The sequence below is a fragment of the Salvelinus alpinus genome, chromosome 20 (assembly GCF_045679555.1).
Source record: "Salvelinus alpinus chromosome 20, SLU_Salpinus.1, whole genome shotgun sequence".
Lineage (NCBI taxonomy): Eukaryota > Metazoa > Chordata > Actinopteri > Salmoniformes > Salmonidae > Salvelinus > Salvelinus alpinus.
This window is the reverse complement of record NC_092105.1, coordinates 3,860,454-3,870,088: the sequence shown is the minus strand read 5'-3', so window position 1 is coordinate 3,870,088 and position 9,635 is coordinate 3,860,454. Positions and strand designations below refer to the sequence as shown.

The window sequence follows — 9,635 nt, the reverse complement described above, 5'->3', positions numbered from 1 at the left end:
CTTTTATTTTCTCTTTTCTTCTCTCAACTTTCGTTTCTAGGTCTGTGCCAAAGAATGTGTGGGCGTGATTTCTGACGAGAGAGAGAGAGATACTGTATCTTTTTCTGGTTATCTCCCATGTCAACACTGATAGCAGTACGTTGTAGGCCCTGCCTTGACAACAGGCAGGCGTTGGGCTAGCTATCCGGCTAGTTATCTCCCATGTCAACACTGATAGCAGCCCAGTGTACGTTGCCTTGACAACAGGCAGGCGTTGGGCTAGCTATCCGGCTAGTTATCTCCCATGTCAACACTGATAGCAGCCCAGTGTACGTTGCCTTGACAACAGGCAGGCGTTGGGCTAGCTATCCGGCTAGTTATCTCCCATGTCAACACTGATAGCAGCCCAGTGTACGTTGCCTTGACAACAGGCAGGCATTGGGCTAGCTATCCGGCTAGTTATCTCCTGGGCAGTTCATCTCTTCTTCTCTTCAGGCCTGGTTATAATCACCATTAGTCAGGTTAATAAGACCATTCCAGAGTGGTCCTCATCAGTCAGCTCCACACAGACCTTTTCCAGGCCAGGTTTTCTTTTTAGCCAACCCGGACATTTTGATTAATTGTATTTATTTAGCCAGGATAGTCCACTGTGTAACAGTCCTCGGATCCAATCTGGGAGCCAGACCCGGAGGCCGTGAGTGGAGGATCCCACTGCCCACAGTCTGCCAGCACCAGAGCACAGTCTGCCAGCACCAGAGCACAGTCTGCCAGCACCAGAGCACAGTCTGCCAGCACCAGAGCACAGTCTGCCAGCACCAGAGCACCAGAGGCATGTCCAGCAGAGAGCACCACCCTCCTGCTTAGCTCAGGTAATTGGATCTGAGTGTTAATCTGTTCAATACCTCCAGAACTTAATGTAGTAGTAGCTGGAGGTAGAGTTTTTAGTGGTTCCCTTTTTTGGGGGGCTGCCAGCCGTGGGTCTGAGTACGTTAAGCAAGAGTTTTTTTTGGGGGGGAGACATGGTGGTAGAGAGAGTTAAGGGACTAGACAGGAAATCTCTCCACCTGGTGCTGAAAACTTCAGTGAAGCTCAGCATTTTCTCCGATCGTCAGAAATTGCACCCTATTCCCTATATAGTGCACTACTTTCTCTGGTCAAGAGTTAGGCCTAGTGCACTATCTAGTGAACAGGATAGAGTGCACTTTGGGAAACTTCCTTGTCAGTGTGTATTTCTCCCGTGGTGTCAGTGAGTGAGGACAGGCTGATGCGATGCACAGACACACAGAGACCTGGTGTTGTTTGAGAACAACCACAGACTCCAGTGCTCCAGGATCCGGGTCAACCTCCAGGACTGGTTCCAGAGACCTGGTGTTGTTTGAGAACAACCACAGACTCCAGTGCTCCAGGATCCGGGTCAACCTCCAGGACTGGTTCCAGAGACCTGGTGTTGTTTGAGAACAACCACAGACTCCAGTGCTCCAGGATCCGGGTCAACCTCCAGGACTGGTTCCAGAGACCTGGTGTTGTTTGAGAACAACCACAGACTCCAGTGCTCCAGGATCCGGGTCAACCTCCAGGACTGGTTCCAGAGACCTGGTGTTGTTTGAGAACAACCACAGACTCCAGTGCTCCAGGATCCGGGTCAACCTCCAGGACTGGTTCCAGAGACCTGGTGTTGTTTGAGAACAACCACAGACTCCAGTGCTCCAGGATCCGGATCAACCTCCAGGACTGGTTCCAGAGACCTGGTGTTGTTTGAGAACAACCACAGACTAGGACGGCCCTCAGAGCCCAGAGAAGTGGCCTCTAGGACGGCCCTCAGAGCCCAGAGAAGGGGCCTCTAGGACGGCCCTCAGAGCCCAGAGAAGTGGCCTCTAGGACGGCCCTCAGAGCCAAGAGAAGTGGCCTTTAGGACGGCCCTCAGAGCCCAGAGAAGTGGCCTCTAGGACGGGCCTCTAGGACGGCCCTCAGAGCCCAGAGAAGGGGCCTCTAGGACGGCCCTCAGAGCCCAGAGAAGTGGCCTCTAGGACGGCCCTCAGAGCCAAGAGAAGTGGCCTCTAGGACGGCCCTCAGAGCCCAGAGAAGTGGCCTCTAGGACGGCCCTCTGAGCCCAGAGAAGGGGCCTCTAGGACGGCCCTCAGAGCCCAGAGAAGGGGCCTCTAGGACGGCCCTCAGAGCCCAGAGAAGGGGCCTCTAGGACGGCCCTCAGAGCCCAGAGAAGTGGCCTCTAGGACGGCCCTCAGACCCCAGAGAAGGGGCCTCTAGGACGGCCCTCAGAGCCCAGAGAAGTGGCCTCTAGGACGGCCCTCAGAGCCCAGAGAAGTGGCCTCTAGGACGGCCCTCAGAGCCCAGAGAAGTGGCCTCTAGGACGGCCCTCAGAGCCCAGAGAAGTGGCCTCTAGGACGGCCCTCAGAGCCCAGAGAAGTGGCCTCTAGGACGGCCCTCAGAGCCCAGAGAAGTGGCCTTTAGGACGGCCCTCAGAGCCCAGAGAAGTGGCCTCTAGGACGGCCCTCAGAGCCCAGAGAAGGGGCCTCTAGGACGGCCCTCAGAGCCCAGAGAAGGGGCCTCTAGGACGGCCCTCAGAGCCCAGAGAAGGGGCCTCTAGGACGGCCCTCAGAGCCCAGAGAAGTGGACTCTAGGACGGCCCTCAGAGCCCAGAGAAGTGGCCTCTACGACGGCCCTCAGAGCCAAGAGAAGTGGCCTTTAGGACGGCCCTCAGAGCCCAGAGAAGTGGCCTTTAGGACGGCCCTCAGAGCCCAGAGAAGGGGCCTCTAGGACGGCCCTCAGAGCCCAGAGAAGGGGCCTCTAGGACGTCCCTCAGAGCCCAGAGAAGGGGCCTCTAGGACGGCCCTCAGAGCCCAGAGAAGTGGCCTCTAGGACGGCCCTCAGAGCCCAGAGAAGTGGCCTCTAGGACGGCCCTCAAAGCCCAGAGAAGGGGCTGGGGCTTAGAGGAAAGAGATAGATATGGATAGGGTTGGGCCAGGGCAGGGCAGCAGACTGCTGCTTCAGAAGGTGAGATAATTGTATCACACCACAGTATCACGATGACATGAGCCTCCTGGTGGTGTTGTGAAACCAAGCTCTGATTGACAGGCTGTATGATGAGGGACTGCGTCCCAAATGGCACCCTATTCCCTATGGGGCTCTGGTCTAAAGTAGTGCACTATATAGGGTGCCATAGGGCCCTGGGCAAAAGTAGTGCACTATATAGGGAATAGGGTGCCATAGGGCTCTGGTTAAAAGTAGTGCACTACATAGGGAATAGGGTGCCATAGGGCCCTGGTCTAAAGTAGTGCACTATATAGGGAATATGGAGCCATTTTGTCACGCCAGACTGAGCATTCCTCCGTGAAGACATGCCACCTAGAATGAGAATGATTTGAGAGCCGTGCCAACGTTACGGGGCCGGTTGGAGTCTGGTTTAGGGTTACCGGAGGAAGGCATCACTAGACACGTAGCTAATGCTACAACTGTCAGAATACACCCTAATAAAAAGTCTCATTTGAACTTCACACGGACGGTGGTGTTTAAAATGGCTAAAGCTGTTCCACGCAACACGTTATGGACTTAAAGATCACGCCCAGTGTCATCTTGGTACCCGCAACCAGAATCTCTCACCAGAGACTTTATTATACAGTGTCACTTATTAAGGAATGGAGTTACAAGACATTTCTGACATTTCTGTTTCTGGGAAGAAGAAGAAGAGGTGTATCTTGGGAGTTGACTGCAGTGTTGTCATTATAAAGCCTCCGTCGAGCTTCCATGTCTGTAATTAGTCATGGTGGTGTGGAGGGGTGAAGGCCCAAATGGGATTGGGCTGGGTGGGTTCTGGGTGGGTCCTGGGTGGGTCCTGGGTGGGTCCTGGGTGGGTCCTGTGTGGGTTCTGGGTGGGTATGTGAGAGGGTTCTGGGTGGGTTCTGGGTGGGTCCTGGGTGGGTTCTGGGTGGGTCCTGGGTGGGTTCTGGGTGGGTTCTGGGTGGGTCCTGGGTGGGTTCTGGGTGGGTCCTGGGTGGGTCCTGGGTGGGTCCTGGGTGGGTCCTGGGTGGGTTCTGGGTGGGTCCTGGGTGGGTTCTGGGTGGGTCCTGGGTGGGTCCTGGGTGGGTCCTGGGTGGGTTCTGGGTGGGTCCTGGGTGGGTTCTGGGTGGGTCCTGGGTGGGTTCTGGGTGGGTATGTGAGAGGGTTCTGGGTGGGTCCTGGGTGGGTTCTGGGTGGGTCCTGGGTGGGTTCTGGGTTGGTCCTGGGTGGGTCCTGGGTGGGTCCTGGGTGGGTCCTGTGTGGGTTCTGGGTGGGTCCTGGGTGGGTTCTGGGTGGGTCCTGGGTGGGTTCTGGGTGGGTTCTGGGTGGGTCCTGGGTGGGTTCTGGGTGGGTCCTGGGTGGGTTCTGGGTTGGTCCTGGGTGGGTCCTGGGTGGGTCCTGGGTGGGTTCTGGGTTGGTCCTGGGTGGGTCCTGGGTTGGTCCTGGGTGGGTCCTGGGTGGGTCCTGGGTGGGTCCTGGGTGGGTTCTGGGTGGGTCCTGGGTGGGTTCTGGGTTGGTCCTGGGTGGGTCCTGGGTGGGTTCTGGGTGGGTATGTGAGAGGGTTCTGGGTGGGTTCTGGGTGGGTTCTGGGTGGGTCCTGGGTGGGTTCTGGGTGGGTCCTGGGTGGATTCTGGGTGGGTCCTGGGTGGGTCCTGTGTGGGTTCTGGGTGGGTATGTGAGAGGGTTCTGGGTGGGTCCTGGGTGGGTTCTGGGTGGGTCCTGGGTGGGTCCTGGGTGGGTTCTGGGTGGGTCCTGGGTGGGTTCTGGGTTGGTCCTGGGTGGGTCCTGGGTGGGTTCTGGGTGGGTATGTGAGAGGGTTCTGGGTGGGTCCTGGGTGGGTTCTGGGTGGGTCCTGGGTGGGTTCTGGGTGGGTCCTGGGTGGATTCTGGGTGGGTCCTGGGTGGGTATGTGAGAGGGTTCTGGGTTGGTCCTGGGTGGGTCCTGGGTGGGTCCTGGGTGGATTCTGGGTGGGTCCTGGGTGGGTATGTGAGAGGGTTCTGGGTGGGTCCTGGGTGGATTCTGGGTGGGTCCTGGGTGGGTATGTGAGAGGGTTCTGGGTGGGTCCTGGGTGGGTTCTGGGTTGGTCCTGGGTGGGTATGTGAGAGGGTTCTGGGTGGGTCCTGGGTGGGTATGTGAGAGGGTCCTGGGTGGGTTCTGGGAGGGTATGTAAGACGGTCCTGGGTGGGTTCTGGGTGGGTCCTGGGTGGGTATGTAAGATGATCCTGGGTGGGTTCTGGGTGGATATGTGAGAGGGTCCTGGGTGGGTCCTGGGTGGGTTCTGGGTGGGTCCTGGGTGGGTCCTGGGTGGGTATGTGAGAGGGTTCTGGGTGGGTCCTGGGTGGGTTCTGGGTGGGTCCTGGGTGGGTCCTGGGTGGGTTCTGGGTGGGTCCTGGGTGGATTCTGGGTTGGTCCTGGGTGGGTTCTGGGTGGGTCCTGGGTGGGTATGTGAGAGGGTCCTGGGTGGGTTCTGGGTGGGTCCTGGGTGGGTCCTGGGTGGGTCCTGGGTGGGTCCTGGGTGGGTTCTGGGTGGGTCCTGGGTGGGTATGTGAGAGGATTGGTTTGGTTTCTCTAGCTGGATGGATTCATAATCTTCGATGTGATCAGTGTGGCCAATAGTGTGACCACCATTTACCTCATGAAAACCAGTCAGTGTCTGGGGTGACCACCATTTACCTCATAAAAACCAGTCCGTATCTGGTGTGACCATTTACCTCATGAAAACCAGTCAGTGTCTGGGGTGACCACCATTTACCCCATAAAAACCAGTCAGTATCTGGTGTGACCATTTACCTCATGAAAACCAGTCAGTATCTGGTGTGACCATTTACCTCATGAAAACCAGTCTGTATCTGGTGTGACCATTTGCCTCGTGAAAACCAGTCTGTACCTGGTGTGACCACCATTTACCTCATGAAAACCAGTCCGTATCTGGTGTGACCACCATTTACCTCATGAAAACCAGTCAGTATCTGGTGTGACCACCATTTACCTCATGAAAACCAGTCCGTATCTGGTGTGACCACCATTTACCTCATGAAAACCAGTCCGTATCTGGTGTGACTACCATTTACCTCATGAAAACCAGTCCGTATCTGGTGTGACCACCATTTACCTCATGAAAACCAGTCGGAATCTGGTGTGACCACCATTTACCTCATGAAAACCAGTCCGTATCTGCTGTGACCACCATTTACCTCATGAAAACTAGTCCGTATCTGGTGTGACCATTTACCTCATGAAAACCAGTCAGTATCTGGTGTGACCACCATTTGCCTCATGAAAACCAGTCCGTATCTGGTGTGACCATTTACCTCATGAAAACCAGTCCGTATCTGGTGCGACCACCATTTACCTCATGAAAACCAGTCCGTATCTGGTGTGACCACCATTTACCTCATGAAAACCAGTCCGTATCTGGTGTGACCACCATTTACCTCATGAAAACCAGTCCGTATCTGGTGTGACCACCATTTACCTCATGAAAACCAGTCCGTATCTGGTGTGACCATTTACCTCATGAAAACCAGTCAGTATCTGGTGTGACCACCATTTACCTCATGAAAACCAGTCAGTATCTGGTGTGACCATTTACCTCATGAAAACCAGTCAGTATCTGGTGTGACCATTTACCTCATGAAAACCAGTCCGTATCTGGTGTGACCACCATTTGCCTCATGCAGCGCGGCACATCTCCTTCGTATAGAGTTGATTGTGGCCTGTGGAATGTTGTCCTACTCCTCTTCTATAGCTGTGTGAAGTTGCTGGATATTGGCGGGAAATGGAACACGCTGTCGTACACGTTACATCCAGAGCATCCCGAACATGCTCAATGGGTGACATGTCTGGTGAGTATGCAGGCCATGGCAGAACTGGGACATTTTCAGCTTCCAGGAATTGTGTACAGATCCTTGCGACATGGGGTCGTGCATTATCATGCTGAAACATGAGGTGATGGCGGTGGATGAATGGCACGACAATGGGCCTCAGGATCCCGTAACGATATCTCTGTGCATTCAAATTGCCATCAATATAATGCAATTGTTTTCATTGTCCGTAGCTTACGCCTTCCCATACCATAACCCCACCGCCACCATGGGGCAGTCTGTTCACAACGTTGACATTAGCAAACCGCTCGCCCACACGACGCCATACACGTGGTCTGCGGTTGTGAGGCTGGTTGGACGTACTGCCAAATTCTCTAAAACTACATTGAAGGCTTCGTATTGTCCTCAGCAAAAGGTGCAGCTGTGTAATGATCATGTTGTTTAATCAGCTTCTTTATATGCCACACCTGTCAGGTGGATGGATTATCTTGACAAAGGAGAAATGCTCACTAAACAAATTTGTACACAACATTTGAGAGTAATAAGCTTTTTTTTGTGCGTATGGAACATTTCTGGTGTATTTTATTTCAGCTCATGAAACATGGGACCAACACTTTACATGTTGAGTTTATATTTTTTGTTCAGCGCTATATGCGACCATGTAGGCATCTTGTGGAGCTTTTCAACCTGGACATAGTAAACAAAAATCCAGGACACTCAAATTATGATGATATGTCCATCATCCAAAGAGTTTGATATATATACTTTTAACCCGGTAAGTTGGCTGAGAACACATTCTCATTTACAGCAACGACCTGGGGAATAGTTACAGGCGAGAAGAGGGTGAACAAGCCAATTGTAAGTTGGGGATGAGTAGGTGACCATGATGGTATGAGGGACAGATTGGGAGACTCATATCTCCCTCACTAACTTTAAGCATCAGCTGTCAGAGCAGCTTTCTGATCGCTGTTCCTGTACACAGCCCATCTGTAAATAGCCCATCCAACTACCTCATCCCCATGTTGTTATTTTTTTGTTTTTTGCTCCTTTGCACCTCAGTATCCCTACTTGCACATTCATCTTCTGCACATCCTACCATTCCAGTGTTTAATTGCTAAATTGTAATTATTTCGCCACTATGGCTTATTTATTGCCTTACGTCCCTAATCTTACCTCATTTGCACACACTGTATATAGACTTTTCTATTGTGTTATTGACTGTACGTTTGTTTATTCCATGTGTAACTCTGTGTTGTTTGTGTCGCACTGCTTTGCTCTATCTTGTCCAGGTCGCAGCTGTAATTGAGAAATTGTTCTCAACTGGCCAACCTGGTTAAATAAATGTGAAATAAAATAAATAAATACAAAATTAAAATGTAACCTTTGGGTTGCTAGACGTTCTCGTTGTATACCCGTGGACCCTGACCGGCCACCCTACGTTTATTTTTAGTGTACTATGTTACGTCTGGTCTATGAGACCAGGCAGGGTTTTTAAGTCACGTAGAGGGGTTTAAACCTGTTGTCAGCTGGCATATTAACCTTTTTCTTTTACTTCATGACAGGGTTTGTGAGTATATATTTTCTGTTTTTCCTCCTTATTTTGATTCTTCAGACACGTGAACCCTTGTGCCCTTGTTAAAACACTACATAGCTCGCTGTCAAGTGGATGTTGCATTTAGCCCAGGTCAGCCAAACATTACCATATTACCATTTCACTGCCTGGCAGCATTTTCAGACTACAGTTACACGCAACTGTATGTCAATAAATAAAACGGTTTGCGCTCCGGAAGGTATTTCCCGTGTGGAGAACTGGTTGAAATGTACTTTGAATGACTTTGCAACTCACAACTTGTCATTGTACATAAGAGATGCATTCTGCATGCCGGGGCCTTTTTTGCTGTTATCAATCTATCTCCATATTTTCCCTTACATTAGGGGAAAATCAACGAGGGGCTATGCATTCCTAAGGAAAAATAATGAACGACGTGGAGGATGTGTTCCGTGACGCGCTAGCGTTCAAAAGCAGCTCTAAAAATAGAACATATAAGATTGAACTATAACCATTGAAGTATACCGTTACAGGTGCGTTACAGGGAAATGCACTTCAAGCCAATTAGAAATTAGTATTCAACAATGGCATGGTATAAATTGATTATTCTCAGAATATGATGGTAACTTAACGACTGTATAATGCTTGTTCACATTGCCTAAGAATAACACTCGTTTATATCTAAGCACACAGGAGTCCTGTCCAGTTCTCTCCATAAATACTAATTAAGCCAACCAGCCCGTGGTAACTGTAGCCTATATACACCACCGACGTGTCATTTCATGAGCTTGGGGCTGTGTTTGCCTCCGCTTTTGTTTTTCCTTCCGTATCTGTCTTTTTATAAATCAAAGAAAGAAAGAAAGCCCCAGCAGGCAGGCAGTGAGTGGTCCTCTTTAATCAGCGGCTGTGAGGAGGCGGGTCGAGGTGCTGACTGTAATGTGATAGCTGCTCCGTTCTAACGCTTTTATACACACATGCTGCCTGTCTGGCTTGCCTGCTCTCTCAGCGCTGCTGGAAGACTTCAAACTCAGACAGAATACTCCGAGCAGAGTAGAGGAAGGAGCTAAGAGCGGGGACAGCGGGAGAGAGAGCGGAGTGTTACTTCTAGATTATAGAACACCGGGTGTTTCTAACGGCAACAAAATAACGTTTTTGATGAGCGTTGTATGGAAGAACGGTTTTACGCACTAGCCCTGGACAGTTGGACTGTTTCGTTTAGATTGTGATTTTATTTTTGTGGGGGGGTGGGTGGGTGGGGGGGTTTTTGG

General features: G+C 51.9%; 1 protein-coding gene across 1 annotated transcript; it reads right to left on the bottom strand.

The window, feature by feature from the left end:
• Positions 1-3,751: 3,751 nt before the first annotated feature.
• LOC139547262 (uncharacterized) lies at positions 3,752-5,897 on the bottom strand. Its single transcript, XM_071356322.1, has 2 exons — positions 5,882-5,897; positions 3,752-5,583 (listed from the first exon to the last, which is right to left on the bottom strand). Exons 1-2 carry the CDS (start codon positions 5,895-5,897, stop codon positions 3,752-3,754), a joined length of 1,848 nt encoding a protein of 615 aa, XP_071212423.1.
• Between the last annotated feature and the right edge of the window lie 3,738 nt (positions 5,898-9,635).